Source organism: Podarcis tiliguerta, assembly GCF_965153285.1.
Source record: "Podarcis tiliguerta genome assembly, chromosome: 11".
In the NCBI taxonomy this organism is placed as follows: Eukaryota; Metazoa; Chordata; class Lepidosauria; order Squamata; family Lacertidae; genus Podarcis; species Podarcis tiliguerta.
The window spans coordinates 46,095,606-46,117,588 of NC_139544.1; the positions used below are offsets into that span (position 1 = coordinate 46,095,606).

The window sequence follows — 21,983 nt, forward strand, 5'->3', positions numbered from 1 at the left end:
TCTGGAAACCATTTGGATCCATTAAGTGGCGGGGGCGGACCATCCGAATTGGTCCCACCTCCCTGCAGAGGGGAAGGGTCGCGGAGAAGTCCAGTTGCACCAGGAAGTGATCTGACCATGGCACTTCTTTTGTTTCACTTTTATTTAGTGTCAGATCACCCACGTCACTAGAGGTGAACACCAGGTCTAAGGCATGTCCATGACTATGAGTTGGGCCAAACTTATTCAGGGACAGCCCCATGGAGGCCATGCTTTCCACGAAGTCCCGAGCAGCCCCTTGTAAGGTCGTGTCGGCATGGATGTTAAAATCCCCTAGGACAACCAAACTAGGTGTCTCCAGGAGAAAATCCGCCACGACCTGAAGCAGCTCGGACAGGGAATCCTTGGTGCAGCGGGGAGGTCGGTACACCAAAAGGAATCCTGTACTGCCCCTATTGCCCAACTTCCAGAACATGCACTCAGAGAGCTGGATCTTCCCAGTAGGACGCCTGGTGCAAGCTAGTGACTTCCTAAAAATCGCTGCAACCCCCCCTCCCCGCCCACATGACCTGGGTTGCTGTGCATAAGAGAAACCTGGTGGGCAAGCAGCGGCAAGGACAGGCCCATCTGCTTCCTCCAACCAGGTCTCTGTCACACATGCCAGGTCAAATCCTCCATCCACAATCAAGTCGTGGATGGCAGTGGTTTTATTCATCATTGACCTGGCATTGCACAGCAACACTTTCAGGTCATGTGGGTTTCCCCTGTTGATTCCAGTATCCATCCGGTCAAGGCCAGACCCGGAGGCAGGGATAGTCTTCAAACAACGACTAAACCTGCCTCCTCGGTAATGACATGGTCTGGTCTTAGCGTAACTCCGCCTCCTGCCCATGATCACCGAGATCGGATGTCCCAGTGCTTTCCCCCCTGTGAAACTTGTCCCAGCCATTGTGTTGGCTGGGGAGCCACTCCCAGGCAGCCCTGATCCCACCCCTTAAAAGCAAAACACAAACTATACAGAACCAATAAAACAACAACAAAAAGGAACAGAACAATTGTACTAAAATTAATCCCCAACCAACTATCCATCCCACCCACCCACCCCCAACAAAGGAAAAAAGAAAAAAAGGAATAAAAACTTAAATTGCCACCGACTGTTTGAGGACATTTTAAAGCACATTAACCACCTGGAACAGGGAAGCAATGGCAGAACACTTCCCACACTTCCCCAAAAGTTTGTTCCAGATAAGGGCCTGGGCCACGCCCCCTGGACCAGTTGGAAAAGGCCCTGGAAGGGAGCAGGCCCTGCAGTCCTCACCCAGCCGATGGTCCGAGCATGTATCAGGGAGCTGCACTTTAAAATGCAGATGTTAGTAAAAATATGATGGACAAAAATGCATTCTGTTGGGCAAAATTGTTTGCACAAATATGAATATATTGGGTAGAAGTCTTACAGAAATGTCTGTAATAGGAGAAAATTGTGCTAAAATTCTGCAAAGTACAAGGCTTTTTAAAAAAGAATAGTGATTTTTAAGCACTATGCTTAAACATGGCTGAAACAAGTTCCGTGTTTTTATGTATATGATGTTTAAATCTCTCTTGTTTGGTTGCATTTGGGGGGTGTTGGGTTTTTCCCCCATTTCCAATCCCATGTAATTGAAGAAAAGGTTCTACATGCATGTTTGGATTAAAACTTAATAAGCAAAATGTCCTGCTGCCATGTTCTGATTGGAAATGAAGCAGTATGTCCACCCTGAAACTTTTGCCCATGCAAATGCTATTTTGAAGCAGATTGATTATTATTATTATTATTATTTATTAAATTTCTATGCCACCCATCAGCCTCAGATCTCAGGGTGGTTCGCAACATAAAAAATACAATATAAAAGCACAAAATACATGATAAAAGCAAGAACAAAAAAAACCCTACAAACCAATAATCATTCTTCCCCCCCTCCAACCTGATATAATCCTGAGCACAAATAATCATGAATACACCCTTAAGAGGATGCAGGGGGGGGGGGCTCAGGCAGCCCAATGCCTTGGGCAGCCCTGAGTAGGCTGCTCATTGTGACAAGAGAAGGATGTTCTGTGTGTGCTCAATTATTACTTCATGGGGCTGAGGATAGGCCACAGTCAAGTGCTGCAGAAAGCTCTGCATGATTGTTTTTACACGTGACATTTACCTCGCCTGCTTTTGGATTTCCTGTGTCTCTAATATATATGTGCAGCCTGGTTAGAGTGTCAGAGATGGGAGACCAGGTTTTGAATCCCCACTGGCTGGGTGGCCTTGGGCCAGTCACTGCCTCTTAGCCTAACCTACCTCACAGGGTTGTTGTGAGGATTGAATGAGGAAGGGGAGAGACATGTACACCACCTTGAGCTCCTTGCAAGGGAGAAAGGTGGAGTGGAAATGAATAAACCATGATACTAAAAGGTAGGGTTGATTTTTCAAAAATAGTATTCATGACACTTTCTCTCCTGTATGAACACAGTAACCAGACATGCTGGCAATGGGTGTGAGGGAAACTCAAGCGCTCGTGTCACTTGGGAAGGTGCTGTCGATGGAGCAGGGTGTGTGTGTGTTGGTGTTTGCTGTGTATCTGAAGGGTTGTCTGCTCCAAGCTCGGTTTAAAGACAAAGCGTAAGGTTTGGAACATAGAAACAGAGACCAGGGAAGGCCTTTGAGGTTGGCCATCAACAGTTAGCACCTGAACAGATCCACTGTCTGGCAGCAGCCTTTGAGAAGACATTGTTGGGTTCCTTTCAACAGCTCTTTAAAGCGCGTGCTGACCTCCTTTCTCCTCCCTGACCAGCAGCTGAGTCACAGAACCAGGGCCAGCAAGACGAGTTATTGCTTGCTTCTAATAAACATGGCCTCAGCGCCAAGCACTGTGTTTGTTATTGTAAGGGAGGATGGAAACGGCAGCGTTCTAGCCCCAGAAGACTTGGCGCTTTAAAGCAGACTGCCAAGATGGGGATATGAGATAGAGGCCAGGGATTGGCACATGGCATAAGAACATATAAGCCACACTACTGGTCCATCTAGGGATGCGGGTGGCGCTGTGGGTAAAAGCCTCAGCGCCTAGGGCTTGCCGATCAAAAGGCCGGAGGTTCGAATCCCCGCGGCGGGGTGCGCTCCCGTCGTTCGGTCCCAGCGCCTGCCAACCTAGCAGTTCGAAAGCACCTCCGGGTGCAAGTAGATAAATAGGTACCGCTTTATAGCGGGAAGGTAAACGGCGTTTCCGTGTGCTGCGCTGGCTCGCCAGATGCAGCTTGTCACGCTGGCCACGTGACCCGGAAGTGTCTGCGGACAGCGCTGGCTCCCGGCCTATAGAGTGAGATGAGCGCACAACCCTAGAGTCTGTCAAGACTGGCCCGTACGGGCAGGGGTACCTTTACCTTTACCTTTACTGGTCCATCTAGCTCAGTATTGTCCACTGACAGGCAGCGGGTTTCAGGCAGGAAGTCTCTCCAAGCCCTACTTGGAGATGGTGGGCATTGAAGCTAGAATTTTCTCTGCATTCAGATGCTCTGCCACTGAGCCATGGAGCGGTATGGATGGGATCAACAGAGAAGATGCAAACGCTAATGTCATGTCTCTCTCCTGTTTGCCAGGGTCCTGTGCTGGAAGGAAATCTAAGATGAAGTTATGGGACGTGGTGGCTGTCTGCATGTTGCTACTCAACACAATCTCCACCTTTCCTCTTCCTGATGGCCAGACCCGCTCAGTGCTAGAGGGAACTGAAGACGATCACACCTCCAACCGGCTGCTGACTCCTTATGCTGGCCAAATGGACTGTAAGAAAAAGTTCCCTTTCCTTCTTTCAACTTCTATCCGTCTTAAATACTGAAAAAATGCTTTTGGTTGTCCTGGCACCAAGTCTGGACATTTGTTTAACCAGCTCTCCTGCGAGGGTTGCTCCTTTCCCAGCCTAGAGCTGAGAGAGAGCTAAACCCAAAAGCAGAAATGTAGCAAGCATGACTGACGGCTCAGGCCTAGTCATGCAGAAGCCACTGGGAGTTAAGAGGACTAGGCTGACTCATTCACTATGAAACTGTACTCCCATTGGCATCATTGGGTCTGAAGGTTCACCCATATGGTTATCACTGTGTTTTATCGTTTGGTGGTTTCAGACTTTGGGAATGGTAGTTTGATGAGGTTGTTGAGGATACCTTACTAGAGGTTAGACGCCATGGTAGTCCAATTGCTATGAAACCAAAAAGATTCACAGGTGTGCTCTTGTGGGGCCACCACTGACTTTTCTACTTGCTTGCCCTCTCCTCTTTCTTATAAGGAGGTTGCATGTGAACCAGAAGTCTCTACATGCCTGGTTCCAAAGGAGTGCTGGGATTCCTTAACTCTAGTGATTCCATCAGCATTCTTGCCATTGCGAATAATCAGGAACATGTGTACTTTCAGTATACTTGCCGCTTCCTCTGCATGAATACAAGGAAGGGCAAACCTCTGTCTGTTTGTTTTGAAACCTGGCGGCACTGCTGAGTGCAAAGCATCCCTAATGAAGTCAATGAGGTGGCAGCTTTTGTTCGTGGAGAATGAGTCAGAGCTCACCAAGCGGAAGGAGACACACCAATGGCTGGGAGGTGGAACAATGCTCCTTGGGCTTAAATTCAAAGTCCATCAGCTAACTGGGCTCAATTAGACTATGACAAAGAATCCCACATCTAGGTGCAAACTGAAGGCTTGTGCAGATTCGATGCTTTTCAGGGTGCAATAAGCAAACTGTGTTTCTAGCATATCAATATGCCAAATCACCTAGAAGCACCAGCTACCAGAAATAGGATTGCCACAAATTACTGACAGTCCAGTTCCCCTCCACATCAGTGGAGCAAAATGAGTAGGAGACCAAAAGGGTTAGCTACACTTAGTAGTTGTATCTAAATGTGAAGTTGAAAGTTGGTCCCTAATGTCCAGCAGCCCAGTGCCGGATTACGTATAAGCTAAACAAGCTATAGCTTTAGGGCCCCACTCTCTTGCCACCCCCCCCCCCAAAAAAGTTAAAGGAATAAAAAAAAGGATGTACATTTCCAAAATATAAAAAACAAATAAAATAAAACCTGCATACAGCAACAGTGTTTTGTGTTGTGTAGGCTCCTATGATGTTATGTGCAAATGGTTTTAGATACCTATTAGGTCCATAAATTACCATTTAGCATATATTCAACACAAAAATCAGCGACAATTTGTTGTTGACAAAGGACAGCTGGACATATAAAGAGGATGGAAAGAAGCACACAGCAGGCTACAAGACTGAGCGGGCCACAGTCAGGTTCACGGGCCTGCCCAGAATATGCCACATACGCCCACTTCCCTTCTCCGCAGGCCACCCATGCTCATTGCAGCGCATAGGGCACTGTGCTCCCAGGGTAATTATTGTTGCTGCAAATCACACAGTCCTCTCCACTGTTGCTTTCCTGTGAGAGAGAGGGATTCTCAAGCCTCTTTTGCCTTCTCAGCATCTTCCCAGCAGATGGAAAACCACATCTGCATTCTTTCGCTTTCTGCCTCGTCTGATCCTCCTCCTCTCTCGCTCTCTTCCCACTGGAATCTTTCCTGGGTTTCCCTCTTCACGTTTTGGAGAGAAGCCACATTTCCTTTCAAGCAATGATGCACGTTGACCAAAAGACCTAACTGTCTCCATTCCCTTCTCCTTCCACCCTCCTCGCCCTCCGGCCCAGAGCATAGACGAGGGAATGCTTGGGTGTCTTGTGAAGTCGCTTTTCTTTTTTTATGAAAATAGATAGGAGATCCTATGTAATCTCAGGTCGCCCTTCCTTTAGAAGCCACCTTTGGCAGCCTTATTTTAATTCATAAAAGTATTTATATACCTCTGTCTCACACAAAATATCAAGGCCAATTGGAGGTTGATCCCAAAATTCCTACTTGGCCCCCAAGTGACTGATTCATTCTTCATGGCTCCGAAAGTGGGGTGAACGGGTCATTGCAGAGGCTCTGAATGTAGAAGGTGAGGGTAGCAAGGTAAAGGTCAAAGGCAAAAGACCCCTGGATGGTTAAGTCCAGTCAAGGGCAATTATGGGGTTGCGGCGCTCATCTCGCTTTCAGGCCAAGGGAGCCAGGGTTTTTCCACAGACAGCTTTCCGGGTCATGTGGCCAGCATGACTAAACCACTTCTGGTGCAACGGAACACCATGACGGAAGCCAGAGTGCACAGAAACACTGTTTACCTTCCCGTCGCAGTGGTACCTATTTATCTACTTACACTGGTGTGCTTTCAAACTGCTGGTTGGCAGAAGCTGTGACAGAGCAGCGGGAGCTCACACTGTCGTGCGGATTCAAACCGCTGACCTTCCGATCGGCAAACCCAAGGGGCTCAGTGCTTTAGAGCACAGTGCCACCCGCGACCCTGGTGACGGTACTGCCTGCTCTATGAAGGGAAGCAGCTTCCCTTAAGCAATTGTCCACCACAGTGATGGGATCGTTGTCCTACCCACCCTTCTCTATGCAAAAGGGAGCCCAAGAGTCTTCCTCTATGGAAGGCCAGCTACTCCCACCACCGCTAGCTAGCAAGGCCAGAGCTCAGGGATGATGGGAGTTGTAGTCCAACAACATCTGGGGACCCACAGGTTGAGAACTGCTCCTCTGTGGGTCAAATTTGCTCCCGTGTAAAAGGTGATGGAGCAGCCTTCTCAAAGTTCATCCTGCTGGCCTTGGCCTGGCATGCCAGCCAGTCAAGACCATTTAGTCTCTGTTTTCTGTCCCTCCCCAGCTTCATGTCATTTGAAATTTGAAAAGCATTCCCTTTATACTCTTATCCAAATCATGTCATTAAAAAAAAGTTGACAAGCACAGGGTCTAGGACAGAGTCCTGCCGCACTCCAACCGAGATCTGCCTCTGGGTTGGTGCAGAACCATTTAATGGGCCTTTGCTCCCTAAACTGTTTTACTGCAAAATCAAACATTCCAGTTTTGTAGCTCTCAGCTACTGAATTTCTTTCTTTTGCTCATGGCTGACTGACCCTGCCTATGCAAAAAAAAGGACGCACATCTGCATAGTGTTTCCTGCGTGCGCAATTTATTCTGCAAGCAGAATTTGGGTTGCCTTGCAAAATTCCGTTATTCTGTTTGCCACTCGCATAAGCGGCCTGAAGAAACCATTCTTCGCCATCTGTCGAAAGCTTCCTTTGCCTCTCACGATGGCTTGCAAGGAGCAGAGGTGGACAGGTGGCAACTTCCTTCAGTGCTTCATCAAAGCCCTTTCCTGCGCCATGCAGGCCGACATGCAGTCCGGCGGCTGCGTGTCCGAGGGGGAATCAAGTGTACTCTGGGAGGAAGCAGCGGGCAACAGGTGAAGACCACACACACATAGGCACATATCAGACGGCATTTTCACCGGGCGGCCAAGTCTGTCTGTGCACAATGAAAGAATCATGCCGATCAGCTGTTCAGTAGGCAGAAGCAGAACTAAATCCAGTGCTTCCCCTCCCCTCCCCTGCCCGGCATCCCCCCAAATAGCTGCCTGGCATTATCGCTTATTTCCTAACAGGGCTCTGTGCATGCAGTCCTGGCAGCCAGATCGAGGGGAGGAACTGCATGGGCAGCACCGCTTGCAGCCGCTAAGCGCTCATCCAACTAGGGCTATATGCATCCACCTGCGGGTTGACCGTGGCTCGATTGGGCAGATATAAATACCCTCTCACTTCCTGAATGAGATCCTGCTTGTGCTTAGGAAATTAAGCTTCATAACAGAGCGGGGATTTGGATGTTGGTTTCCAATATGGAAACTGAAGTACAGTCATACCTCGGGATAAATACGCTTCAGAATAAGTATTTTCGGGGTGTGCTCCGCAGCGACCTGGAAGTAACAGAGCACGTTACTTCCGGGTTTCGCCGCTCGCGCATGCGCAGATGGTCAAAAATTACATCGTGCGCATGCGCGGAAGTGGCAAGACGTGGCATGTGCAGTCGCGCAGTCACCTCTTACATTCTGTTCAGGATGCGAACGGGGCTCCGGAACGGATCCCGTTCTTATCCCGAGGTACCACTCTACACTGTATTTTTGTTTAAACTCTGGTCTGCCCAAGTAGGATATATTGGGTGTGGAGGGGCAGTTTTTAGGGGTGTGAGAGGTGCTAAGTCCTCCTGCCTCTTACAGTCTGTATCCCCATTACCACTTCCCTCCTGCACATGGCTCTGATACCTGAAGACTACTGGGAGGAGTGGGGATATTTCATCTCTTTCTCCCTTTCATGAAAATCAGACATCTCTACCATCGCCACACTTAGAATCATAGAATCATAGAATCATAGAGTTGGAAGAGACCACAAGGGCCATCGAGTCCAACCCCCTGCCAAGCAGGAAACACCATCAGAGCACTCCTGACATATGGTTGTCAAGCCTCTGCTTAAAGACCTCCAAAGATGGAGACTCCACCACACTCCTTGGCAGCAAATTCCACTGTCAAACAGCTCTTACTGTCAGGAAGTTCTTCCTAATGTTTAGGTGGAATCTTCTTTCTTGTAGTTTGGATCCATTGCTCCGTGTCCGCTTCTCTGGAGCAGCAGAAAACAACCTTTCTCCCTCCTCTATGTGACATCCTTTTATATATTTGAACATGGCTATCATATCACCCCTTAACCTCCTCTTCTCCAGACTAAACATGCCCAGCTCCCTTAGCCATTCCTCATAAGGCATCGTTTCCAGGCCTTTGACCATTTTGGTTGCCCTCCTCTGGACACGTTCCAGTTTGTCAGTGTCCTTCTTGAACTGTGGTACCCAGAACTTGAGGTGTCACTGGGGTTGACTCAGCTTTAGATGGCGGGTTCTTCTGTTGTCAGATGTCATTTGAGATTTATAAATGTAAAATACTTCCATCAGTATTAACCTCTGGATAGTTCCCCTGTTTCTATTTAAAATTATTTTATTAGTATTTATTACATTTGTATACTGCCCTTCGTCTGTAGATATCAGGGCAGTTCATAAAAATACAAGATAAAAATCCAAACATCCCGGGGGAAACCTTTTCACAAACAGGGAGCCACTGCAGAAAAGGCCTCTTCTTGTGTTGCCACCCTTTGGACCTCTCGTAGAGGAGGCACATGAAGAAAGTTCTCAGATAATGGTCATCAGGTCTGGGTAGGTTTAAATTAAGGGTCGCTCATGCTGTATGAAGTCATAAGTAAAAGGTAAATATAGGTCTTAACCACTGAGCCTCTTGGGCTTGCCAATTTGAATCCACTCGACGGTGGTGAGCTCCAATTGCTCTCTCCCAGCTTCTGCCAACCTAGCAGTTCAAAAGCAGACCAGTGCAAATAGATAAATAGATACCACTGTGGCAGGTTAGGTAAACAGTGTTCCCATGCGCTCTGGCACTTGTCACGGAGTCCCATTGCACCAGAAGTGGTTTAGTCATGACCTGGACAGCTCTCTGTGGACAAACTCTGGCTTCCTCAGCCTGAAAGCGAGGTGAGTGCCACACCCCATAGTCGCCTTTGACTGGACTTAACCATCCAGGGGTCCTTTACCTTTACCTGTAGAGTTCCCTCTCCAACAGAGGTGTGTCTCGCTTCTTCACTATACAGCTTTCAGCGAGTACAAAAGACACATCTCTTTACCTGGCCATTGACACCTGAGAAGTGTGTTTTCAGGGCCCACCTTACCTGTAATAAATACCACAAGGACCACCTTCACCATATGAACCAACCTGGACCCTGCAGTCATAATCTGATTTTAATGTGTTGAGATATATCTGTATGTATCTACCTATCTACCTACCCACCTGCCCTTTGACCTTATGGTGAAGGGCAGTTAAGAAATCCAATATATAATGTAAGAATATAATTCCTGCAGATGGACATTTTAGGCTGTGGCTGAGGAGAGATTTAAACCCAACTCTTGTAGACCCTTCCATTTTCTTGGACTAAAGTGTGAGATTATGGCTGCTTACGCACCAGGTATTTAAAGCACACAACTTCCCCTGGGAATTGCAGTTTATATTAATGGTCCTGAGAACTGTAACTCTCCAAAGGATAAACCACAGTTCCCGTGGTTCTTTTAATGTATGAGCTTTAAATGTGTATACAGGCTACAGGTTATATTGAAGCATTCGTTATATCTGGAGTTTAAAACTAGCCTGTTTCGGCCTCGCCCTCTCACCTGATAAGGGAGATGCAACTGGAACCATAATGGTGGAGGGGGACAACTAACTAAGCGACTTCAGTTCTTATTCCTCCTGCCCCAAAGTATTGGCTTGTTCCAGTACTGCCTCGGGACATTTAACATGCCACCTGAGAGAGCGAGAGAGCGAGAGCGAGAGAGAGAGAGAGAGAGGACACCAGTGAGAGTGTCAGATTTTGTGGGAATTCTAAGATGGAGGAAAGCTTGCCCTCTGTTCTTCCTCTGACACATTGGTGAGCCAGCAAGGAAGATAATGAACCTGAACACCATTAATCATTTAAAGATTATTTGATCTCAGCATCTTTGATGTTATATTCCGTTAACGAATGCCGCTGACGGGTCTCCATTTCACCGAAGCCTCTTCTTAATACGAGAAGTTCCTTTAATTGCTTAAGCCCCGTCACCATTTCAGAAGGCCAACAGGTGAATTTTGATTCCTTTCTGGTAACGTCCATTACTGAGAAGGGCTTGTAACGCGAGGATTATATTCTGCTTCCTAACCTGCTACGTCTGCTCATTTCAAACCAGGCTGCGGGAAGGTGAAAAGATGAGAACGGCTCATTGATTTCATGCGCTTTCACAGGCCAGCGGTTGATGAACATCTAAATATACTGGGGTCAGGGAGGGCAGGGAGGATATTTGTTTAAGGCAAGGCCGGGGAGCACTTTTTCAGCTCAAGGGCCAGATTCTCTTCTGCGCAACTTCTTGGGGGCCGCATGTATTTGTATGCCACCTTTCCACAGCTAAAACCCTGCTCAAGGTGGCTTACAGCATGAAACAAATTACATAGTTACAAATATAACCATGGTAGTCAAAAACAATGAACAAAACACATCAAAAAGTACACAACCAAACTGAACAATTTCCACATAAATCAAAGCAAGGTTTAAAAATAAGGATACAAAAAATTAATCAGTAACAGCAACAATCTCCCCTGCTACAACCCTCCCAAACAGTACCCCAACTAAAAACCAGCACACATTCCTCACCATGACCATGCAAGATTTTTTTCTTTTAAAAAGCTTTTCTTTGAAGAAAGTGCAGTCCCATTTATTTATTTATTTATTTATTTATTTATTTATTTATTTATTATTTTATTTTATTTTCTACACTAATTCGCTATCTGAGGATCTCATGGCGGTTTACAACATAAAAACACAAAAATACGTATCAATGTCAAAAACAATAACTATAACACACACACCCCAACACAACTTTGTTTGGATTTGCTCTTTTAAGAGGGGGACAATCAAGTTTTGTTCATAAAGCAAATTATCTCTCTTAATGTTAAGCTAGGCAAACACATATTTAACAAGATAGGGTTAGCATGAGTGTAGTGCAAAGAGGGCTTTTTCCCACTGATAAAAGGATGATCACATTTACAAGCCCAAATGTGCTTAAGATCTGGTTGGTGCCTTACAAAATGCTTCAAAATCTTTCAGAGTAACTAGCAAGATGGCACTTCTCACTTTAACCATCTTCCACAAAGAGACATTATCAGTGTCCAAGGAAAAGCACACAAGGGAATGTAAGGTAGGGCCAGAAGTGGATGTGCCTGGGAAGGGGTCTGGTCTGGGGACAGACCCAAAGGTCAGCTAGAGAGGTTTGCAGGGCCACATTCAGTCCCCAAGCCTCTTTTGATACAGTCCTCTCTAAAGGTATTCTGCTCATGGTACAGTCCTCTCTAAAGGTATTCTGCTCATGGCACACCAAGAAGAATGGAAGATGCAGAGGGAAGATGGGTTGGATCCAAACACAACCTCCCAATGTGTGATGGGGAACACTGGTTCATACATTGCAGAGAAGGGGTGCTTGAGGAATGCTACCATGGTGAATTTAGGTGGTCTGCTCCTCTTGCTTTAACGTGCAGGTCTGAACTGAGCTACAAACCAGTCCTATGCATTGAGTTCATTCAGACTTGCTCCCAGGTGAGTGTGCATAGGATTGCAGCCGCAATTATCAAAAGATGCATTTAAATAATGTTCTGAGAAGAATTGTGCATTCAGAGAGAAAGCATGCAAGTATATAAAATATGCCTCTGTGTGTGTGTGTGTGTGTGTGTGTGTACTACAGTCGTACGTCCATATGCCTTGTGACTTGAACGCTTTGGCTCCTGAACGCCAGAAACCCAGAGTGAGCGTTCCAGTTTGAGAATGTTCTTTGGAACCTGAACGTCCGACGCAGCTTACGTGGTTTCCAATTGGCTGCAGGAAGCTCCTTCAGCCAATCAGAAGCTGTGCCTTCGTTGTCAAACATCTTTGGAAGTCGAAAAGATTTCTGGAATGGATTCTGTTCGACAACCAAGGTATGACAGGATAGATGATGATAGATAGATGATAGATAGATGATAGATAGATAGATAGATAGATAGATAGATAGATAGATAGACACACATATATACACGCCTGTATATAAAAAGAGGTTCTTCCTCCCAATATACCTTCATCTGACAAACTATTTTCTCTCTGTATTTTCAAAACAGCTAATATTTCTGAGGATTATCCCAAGCGGCTTGGTGACGTAGAAGATTTCATTCAAGCCACTATAAAAATCCTGAAGAGGTCACCAGATAAACCAACGCCATATAGCTCCAAAAGGGAAAGAAACCGTCAACGTGCAGCAAAGAACAATAATAATTCCAGCAGCAGAAAAGGACGGAGAGATCCGAAGGGAAGAAACCGGGATTGTGTCTTAACTGAGATGCACTTAAATGTGACTGACTTGGGCTTGGGATACAACACCAAAGAAGAGTTGATTTTCCGGTATTGTAGTGGTTCCTGCGAGTCCGCTGTAACCGTGTATGACCAAATTTTAAACAATTTAACCCAAAACAGAAAGTTGGCCAGTGACAAAATCAGACCACAGCCTTGTTGCAGACCCATTGCCTACGATGATGATGTTTCGTTTTTGGATGATGACCTATCAACTTATCACATACTGAAAAAACATTCCGCGAAAAGATGTGGGTGTGTCTGACATCCTTTTTGGGTTTGATATTGCATTCCTGCTAAAGAAGGGTCCAAGGCTCCCAAGAAGATGGAACGATGGCTTCAGAGGAAGGCAAGAGGACCAAGCATATGGGAGAACAACAACAAGAAGACGGGATATAAATCAATCTAAATATAATAATGATAATAATAATTGTGGGAGCCTGGTTGTTAGAAATCCAACATAGGAGAATTGGATAGGATACAACCGCTGGGGCGTTTTGTTTCTACAGGAAGGCAAATAAGCATCAATGCTCAGGGGCAGAGATCCAAGATGGATGGAAGAGACTTACAACATTTGCTTTAAGGCGATCCACTGTTAGCAAACCCTGGCAAGGCAGGTGCTTAACAACACAATCTCTGTCGGAGATTGGGTTTTTTCTGTTACGGAATTGGAAGTAACAACCATCCGCCACTGGCCTTGACCCCAAAAAATTGGGCAGAGAGGCGGGGGATCCTTTATTTATTTATTTATTCCATAAAATTTATATACCGCTAGATTGTCACAGAAGCCTCAAAGCGGTTTACAAAAAAGGATAAGATGTTCACTAAAAAAATAATAATACAATGATTTAAAGCATAGAAAAATGTTAAAACACGAAAACCAGTTAAAACGGCGGGTGCAAATACCTGCCGGCGAATTTCAGCGGCGAATATCAATGGTGAATTTGCCACTTGAGGCAGAGCAGGCCGGAAAATGGAAAGAAGTGAAGTAGCAAGGTAGTAGAATGTGGGACTCTTAAGCCTGCTACTCAGCTTGCCCCAGGCACTGCCTTGGGTCAACAATTGGGGAGGTTCAGCTGCCTGGCGCGCGCCTGTGATGTCATGTGCACGACACGCATCATCAAGAGGCGAGGCGTCATTGGCAGGAGGCCTTCATTGGCTGCAGCTCCTCCTCTCTCTCATGCCCAGAAGGAACCTGCCTTTTGACCATGCTTGGCGGCTTGGACTCTTCCACCCCTTTAATATTTGGGGGGCTGAGCTCCCTGCTAAGGAATATTGAGGGGGCTGATGGCACCTCTGCCCCCTAGAGTTGGCGTGCCTGCAGCATCCCCTGGTATTATAGAAACCACAGCAGCACCACTCCTGTCTGTTCCCACCAGGATATTATGAAGTCCTCTCCTCCTTGCACAGTCAGAGTCAGGAGAAACCCGCCAGCTATGCTGTAGCTTCTCTGCTCAATGTATCAGCTTTCACAAAATTAGGTTAACGTGAGAATGGAGAGGAACAGACTTTCCATGTACAGTGGTACCTCGGGTTAAGTACCTTGTTCCAGAGGTCCGTTCTTAACCTGAAGCACCACTTTATCTAATGGGGCCTCCTGCTGCCGCTGCACCGCCGGAGCACAATTTCTCTTCTCATCCTGAAGCAAAGTTCTTAACCTGAGGTAATATTTCTGGGTTAGCGGAGTCCGTAACCTGAAGTGTATGTAACCTGAAGTGTATGTAACCCGAGGTACCACTGTACTGGGTTTCTCATGTTACCTGGAGGAGCAGGAAGTCGTGGAACTCTCAAAGCTCTCACACCACAGAGGTAACCTGAGTAGCAAGCCTAAGGTGTCAGCAAAAATATTTTTAGCCTGCCATTCTATACCTGCTTACGTGGGGATAAGGCCCATTGATCCTGTTGAGATTTGGTTTTTTTAGTAGATACGAACAGGATTGCACCGTTGGTATATTGGAGAGCAGGGCTTCCAGTTAGCTAGCTAAAATTCCACCCGCTTTTGAAAAGCAGTTCCAACACAAAAGTTGCGAATTGAACTCAAGCATGATTATCGGAATTGGGGGGAGAAATAAGAGTTTTCTTTTCATCTTCTCTCTGAATACAAGTTGTGTTTTTAACCACTTGCTCCTGCCTCGGCTGCGCCATGAAAAAAAAATGTGGATCTTTTTTTCTTCTTGGTTTACAAAAAGGACTAAAGGTCACTTACTTAAAGGACTACGTTTCTATTTGAGGTCGTCGTGAGTGAACAAAGACTACTTGGTGCAATGCATCCGGTCAGAGACAAATCTAGAGAAAATATTTATTGAGATTTAAGTTATTATGATGATTATTATTTATTACGGTTCGGTCTTGAGTTTCCTTTCCTTTATTTATTAAAGCTTCTTTCTTCAAAACAGGTGCCAAAGTTAACAATGAGACACAGATGCTGGGAACAACGGTCCATGGTTGATATATGAAATGCTAACTTAAAAAAAAAAATCACTTACTTTACCTTTTGAATGAAAAATCACCTCACAACTGGTAGGCCAGTTCTGTAGTACCTCTACACACAGACACACACACACACACACACACACGGTCTTGGCGGTATTCTTGTTTGGTGTTAGTGGAGCATTGCTGTGCAAGAGAAAGCATAAGCAGATTGCTGGTAGCTTTGTTGCACAATCGAATCTGGTGCACAATAGACTGTGCAATAAGTTTCCACTAGTGTAGTTGGTATGGAGAATCCCTCTGTTGTACAACATTAAAATTCATCTGTCTGCTAGCGTTCCACTCCTGGAACTATTGAATGCAGTCCTAGGTACTTTAAATACTCAAGACGCAGGCCTGTGACTGTAAAGTACATAAAATTTGCATATGCTGATTGATATGTATAGATTAAAATTTAGGTTTATGAGCAAATTAAGATGGTGGATGCCTGGGGTCTCACCAACAGAGTACTTTACAGCAAGTGCAGCAGCCCTGTAAGCAAAGTGAAGTGTTGGTGTTTTTTTTAGATTAAAAAAGGGCAGCAGAGGAGGAAGATCTGGGGGGAAAGACTTGGGTTCAAGTCCTTTGTTCTCGTCCCACCCTGTACATGGCGATGTGTTTCATTACTGAACTCATTCAATTAGTTGCAATTTCTCCTGGAGCAGGGAGCGCTGTCAATCAATCAATGACTGATCACCCCAATCCAAAATAATGAGATGTAACCATGAATTCACGCGTGTGTGCATGAAGATTCTATAGATGAAACTCTGGATGCTCAGGGATATTTAGAAGTGATGCTCAGCTAAGTCTTTTTGAAACATATTTGAATGCAAATCCCCATCCAAAACCACAAACAATTGCAGCTGATTAGAGCTCGGATCAGAGTCCACAACCTCATCATTAACACACACACCCCAAATACTATGTAACATTAGCTAGAATAATGGGTAGGGGAAAGCAGAGAGTATAATCCTGCTAAATTGAATTCCCATTGACTTCAATGGGAGAATTAAGCATGTATTTAAAACCATGTCCCACTGCACTGACCTAGAGTTGAAAGTCCTCACCTTTTGGCTGGAGGGTCCCCATCAACAGATTTTGAACCATTTTCTTTGTCAGATGAAATTTAACCAATCCCCATAAGCTTTATATTATCATCAATGAAGCAGGTTCGCAGAAAGTTGATAGTTTTGTTTCATTTTAAAGTTACTGTTACATTACCCTCAATGGAGAGCACAATATGGCTAGAAAGATTGCAGAGCACTTAAGCTTTATACTTGTGCTGATAAATCTGACATGTTTCTGCAGCTTTGCAAAAGGCCTGGGCTTTAAAATATGGTGTTAGTTGCTGAAAATGTTATTCTAAGAAGCAGAGTAATTTAATACATATTTTTCTAATAGGGCTCTTTTTGCCTTCTCATTTTATGACAGTAGGTGTTGTACCTATTGGTGTATTGCTGCTATACCTCATCTATACATATCAATTAGCATATGCAAATGTTATGCAAACCTATCTCCTCTTTCCCCCCTCTTTTTCAGTCTTGATTTCCTCTTTCTTTTCTGTTTTTGGTGATGCATAAGTTGTCACCCTAGATGAGAAAAGAATTGAACCTGAGATGTTGTGCATTCAAAACCTTGGTGCATTCAAAACCACTGAGCTATGGGCAGCCCTCATGAATGTCAATAATTTATTCCGAATTAGTCCTTAATGAAATTTCCCTCCCTGCCCTTCTTAAAGCTGTCTCTTTCAGCATATAGACGTAGCAGCTCCCTAACACTTAACAGGACACAAAGCAAGCACCTTTTCTTACTTGATTCTTGCTTGCATTAATTGCTGCCCAGCGTTGATGTGCAGAGGAAGGTGACAGCAAAGCCACCCACAAGTTTACTTTGCCAGCCTGGGTTGGCTATGGAGTGCAGGCATGAACTGCATGTACATCCAGGCTGTTAAGTCTTACAGATTTTGGGGCATTTCATACTAGGAGGACTAACTCATTCTATCCTTCTGGCAGAAATTCACAAACCCCTTTGTTGCAGCAAAAGCATCTATTTATTGGCAATTGCCTAACCTTGGAGAAAGCAATCCCTTACAAGGTATCAAATCAACGTCTCCTGTGTTTAATGAGTTTAGTAGTCAAAGCAGAAGACCACCAGGTTTTATATGGCCTGCCATGATGGTGAATGAAACAGAGAGATGAATGATCTAATTTAGAACTAAAATACATTCAACAGCAATTAGTCCTATGTGGGAAAATATATGCAAGCACGTTATTTTTAAGTCAAAGAGCATCAAAGTATGCATATGCTTTGCTGAATCTACAGCAGCATTCTTTGGTATGCAAGGGTTGCATAATGAACTTTTTTTAAAAAAGAAAAGAGATGCTTTCTATAGCAAGAGCTCTAAATATATTGAAAAAAGTCACTAAGAGTGCATCCAGGTCAGGATCTCTTTTCACATTTCTTTTTTTTTTTTTTTTACTAGTTTTGCTTCTCTTTGCTGTATATCACATCTTTGATCCTGTTCCATTGGTTTCAATGGGTGGCATTTATGCACATGCTTAACACTCCACTGAAACCAAGGGCCCTTAATTCATCTGGACTCTGTCCAGGGAAAGACTCTGATGTCAAAAATAGATAATGATCATGAGGATAGACAATGCACCGGACAACCAGACATACACTTTTGCACCATCCAGACAACACAGATCATGCACGCACACTCCTCCCTGAAAAAAAGAATAATAATATTTGCGTCCAATTGCATGAAAAAATGTTGGTCTAGACATATCCTAAATCCTGCTTGTTCTTTTTAGCAAGCCAAGACTGTTTTGCTTCCTAAGATGAACCCATAGAAAACCCAGATTCAGCCAGGGTGTTTTCTGATCAATTGTCCTTTTGGGATGTGTTGTGCTTAAATGACTTGTTCTCCTAAGTCAGGCATAGGCAAGCTCAGTCCTCTAGATGTTTTGGGACTACAATTCCCATCATCCCTGACCACTGGTCCTGTTATCTAGGGATCATGGGCGTTGTAGGCCAAAAACATCTGGAGGGCCAAGTTTCTCTATGCCTGTCCTAAGTCAACACATCAGGCTGGAACTCAGACAAGGTCACTCGCATTCAGTTTGAAATTAATGTGTGTGATGTTAATAGCAGTCCTTTAGGCAAGATTTGGGCACTTCCAGACTGTGACTATTTTGGGGTGGGATTCAGTGTCATGCCAGCAAATTCAGGTTGTGAAATTATGGCTTTTTGGGAGAAATGTACTGGAAAGTGTAGGACAACACTTGCTTTGATGCAATGCCATCTCATCTCCCCGCAAACAAATTAGAATAAATGCTCCTCTTAGAACATGCAGTCTGGTAGTGTAAGAATATTGGTTTGTACTCTTATGTTCACCTTCACTCTAGTCTGCATTGGCCACTTAGCATAGTGCTGGCTGCACAAAGCCTGATCGCTGAGTCATACTGTTTGCTCAGATTAGCTTTCAGCACCTTAACCCGAGTCAGTTGAGCATTTGCAGTGAGCCTTCACTAACAGTTGATAGTTTGCTCCATCAGCTTTTCTTCCAGAGTCTCAACCTCTAATGGCAGCCTAATGCTAACATTCAGAAACTACGAAAAAGGTAAAGTTTGTGATTTTTTTCTCTGCGGAAAATCAAGGTCAAAAACAAGAGAGCATCTTTCTTTTGGGATTTTAACTTCACCACCAATTTACGTCTCAAACATTTGTGTTAACCAACCAAAGTTCTCTACAGACTTTATTTTTGTACAATATGCATTTTATAAACTTTTTATGAAATAAAGCTCATTTCTATTGTTACATGGGCCTTAATCTTCATTCATGCACTACTTTACTGATGACTTTTCTTTGTCCTTTTTCAATCTGAGATGTAAGCAGAGTATCAGGTTCAGCCAGATTTCTGTCTTCTTCCACCATTCCCCTTCTGCTACAGATGAGAAGTATGAGAGTGCCCAATCCCAGGTAGGGTTGGGGGAGAATCCTGCCTGAAATCTTGGAGAGTTGCTGCCAGTCCGTGCAGACAACACTGAACTAGATGGACCACTGGGTCTGATTCAGTGTAAGGCATTTTCCTATGTTCCCAGGAGTCTTTGGGGGAAGCCATGACTATTTACAACAGTGTGATATTGCCTTAAATTCATAGAACGGATAGGGCAATAGTCAGAGGTCAAGTGCCTTCAGGACCCTTGGCAGACACTGAAGAGGAGCTTAGGCAACACATTGCTACCTGCCTATTCGTGAATTACTGTTTCCAACAACAACAAAAACACTGCAATAAAGTATATAGACCAATATATTTTGAGGCAATGTAAACCATTTTAAAACAAAACCCAAAATCTATAGTTCACCCCACCCGCAGTTATGTTGGTTCAAGGAAAAATAGATATAAAGAGAAAATTTCCTGGATGCCAAGATTCAAGTTTGGGACAAGTGTTCTTTGGTGAGAGAACCCCAGCAGAGGTTTAAAAAATGTTCAGTGAAGTAAAATGTGGGATATAGGCTTTTAGACCTTCAAAACATACCTTTCTGAGCTAGAAACGCCCCTCTTTCCCCAGCATAGGATACAACCACACCTTTGGTAAGATAAAAATTGGTTTACTTACAAACTCTTCAAAGGTCAGGTTCATGTGCTTGTCCATGCAGCAGTCAGAAAAAGCTGCAGAGGCAGTAAAACTTAGTTTAGTTCCAAAGTGGTAAAAGTTTCTAAATTATTGGGAATAGAACTCAAGAATGGTTTGTGAGAGCCATGCGGTCTGAGCTTGGAGCAACCACATGTTGAGCTCCTCAGGTAGACTGAAGAAGAACAAAGGCTTCATTACCTAGTCCCTCCCAAGGTGAGCCAAGCCTGGCAGGAGAGCTTACTCTATGGTCTTAACCCCTTCATGCATTAAGTAGACTTAAGCATGCTAGGTATATATCCCACAAGTCATTTGTGGAGAAAGCTCATAATGAGTGTTCCATGTAGGATTCAAGTGGAATAGTGATCACAAATCACTAAAAATTAGTGCCTCATGAATGGCACATTGAGGCCATTCCATTTGACTGGGCCATTTTAATGCAGTTCTTTGCAGAACTGTGAAATGATGCAATGAAGGAGGAATGATCTCACGCTTGGTCGACTGACACAATCAGGTCCAATTCAGACCCTAAAGAATTCAAAAATAATATTTGTGAGAATCGGATTTATGCAGCAGCTAATCATTCCCCAGCTCAGAACCAGCCTGCTAAAAGACACTGATCCCAAATAGGTTTTACCATGGAATTTGGGCAAGACAGCCGAAGCCAGAGACCCAAGCCAAGATAGGCTTGAAACAGTCAACTCAAATGCACCTCCTGCAGTTTTAACGCTGTCATGATATATGCATTTGCTCTGGTTTTCATTTGGCAAGTAGCAGCGTTTGTGTGTGAGTGTAATTAGGACTCTGGAACATAAAGTGCTGTCACGTTCAAGGAGCTACGTTTCAAATTCCTTAATATTCGGAGGAGGCCGACACTGGAAATGGACATGCCTGCTAAAGTGCATTACGAACTTTCCAGGGAGCTCTGACAACTGGCAGCTTTGAAACCAACAGTTAAAAAGGAGCTTTCCCAACTTCCAAAGTGTTGCTTGGTGTGTGGGTGTGTTAGGACAGCATTTAAGCCCTTGGATTCCCCTATTATGAAATCACTGGCCTTCACCAGGCACTACCTTGTTCTGTCCTTCAAAAGATGGGGTGGGATTGGGTCAATGCCAAACACATCTCGTTTGTCCTTTGCCGGGCCTGACAAGTAAAACCCTTCAGTTACATAAATGGCTCCTGATGAATTATTTCCAAGTTAAGTTCAAGCTGTTCCTTTGATCTCGTGCTGCCAGGCTAGGACTAAATGATAGTTGTTGCTGTGTCCACCCAACCAGCTTTCTTTCAGATAATTGATGGTGGCATGAAATGGACATTGTTATTTGCTCAGATTGTGCTCCGTCCACCTAGGGCACCTCTGGTGAATTAGTTCTGCAGGTTTCTTTCCATAAAGCTGCAAAACCTTGCTTGAGCAGAGGTGACAGTAGAACAAGAGAAATGGCTCTGGGCGCCTGTGTGTCATTTAGGGATGGGGGAGCCCCGTAATTCAACTCCTTTGAAAACAAGCCAAGCCAATCTGCACATTGCAAAATGGCAGGAGAAGCGAAACGCAACCATCCTTCAAAATTCACGCTTAGGCGAAATTCACACTTATCTGAAATTTGTTATGCAGTTTGCCAAGCAAACAGCGTTTACCGACAATGCATAGATCAGGGGAAAGTGCACAAATATATACGGTATTATTGACAACAGCAGAGAGAAATGTGTTGTGTTAGAGTAAACTGCTTGCTAACATGTGCACAGTAGTCAAAACTGCATATAAAATGTGTTTATTAGAAATCAATACTAAAATGCAGATGGATTTTCATAAGGATTTTCGTAAAAATGCACAAGTTTCTGCAAAATGTGGGAAGGGCAGTAAATGCAAAATTTATCTTTGCAGTGAAGGCTAGTGTTCTCTCTCTCTCTCTCTCTGTCCTTTCTAGCCTCCATCCAGAAAAGCAAGAAGGCATTATATCAAAGTTAAAGGGTATAAATAATATAATTTGTTGTTGTTGTTGAACAGGATTGCCCCTATTTACATCAGAGAAA

The 21,983-nt window shown here is 44.5% G+C and overlaps 1 protein-coding gene across 2 annotated transcripts in view; it reads left to right on the forward strand.

Moving 5' to 3' along the window:
- The window catches only part of GDNF (glial cell derived neurotrophic factor), a 33,973-nt gene extending 16,718 nt beyond the window's left edge, over positions 1-17,255 (forward strand). The window contains exons 2-4 of one of the 2 annotated variants that reach the window (XR_014502807.1): positions 3,598-3,780; positions 12,618-15,501; positions 15,612-17,255. Coding sequence is in view for 1 of the 2 variants with exons in the window: in XM_083403227.1 (XP_083259353.1) it covers positions 3,624-3,780; positions 12,618-13,111 (651 nt within the window). In the remaining variant the exon portion in view is untranslated. Of the gene's footprint in view, positions 1-3,597; positions 3,781-12,617 lie in introns of both variants that reach the window. The other variant, XM_083403227.1, reaches the window with a different exon arrangement.
- The last annotated feature ends 4,728 nt before the right edge of the window (positions 17,256-21,983 follow it).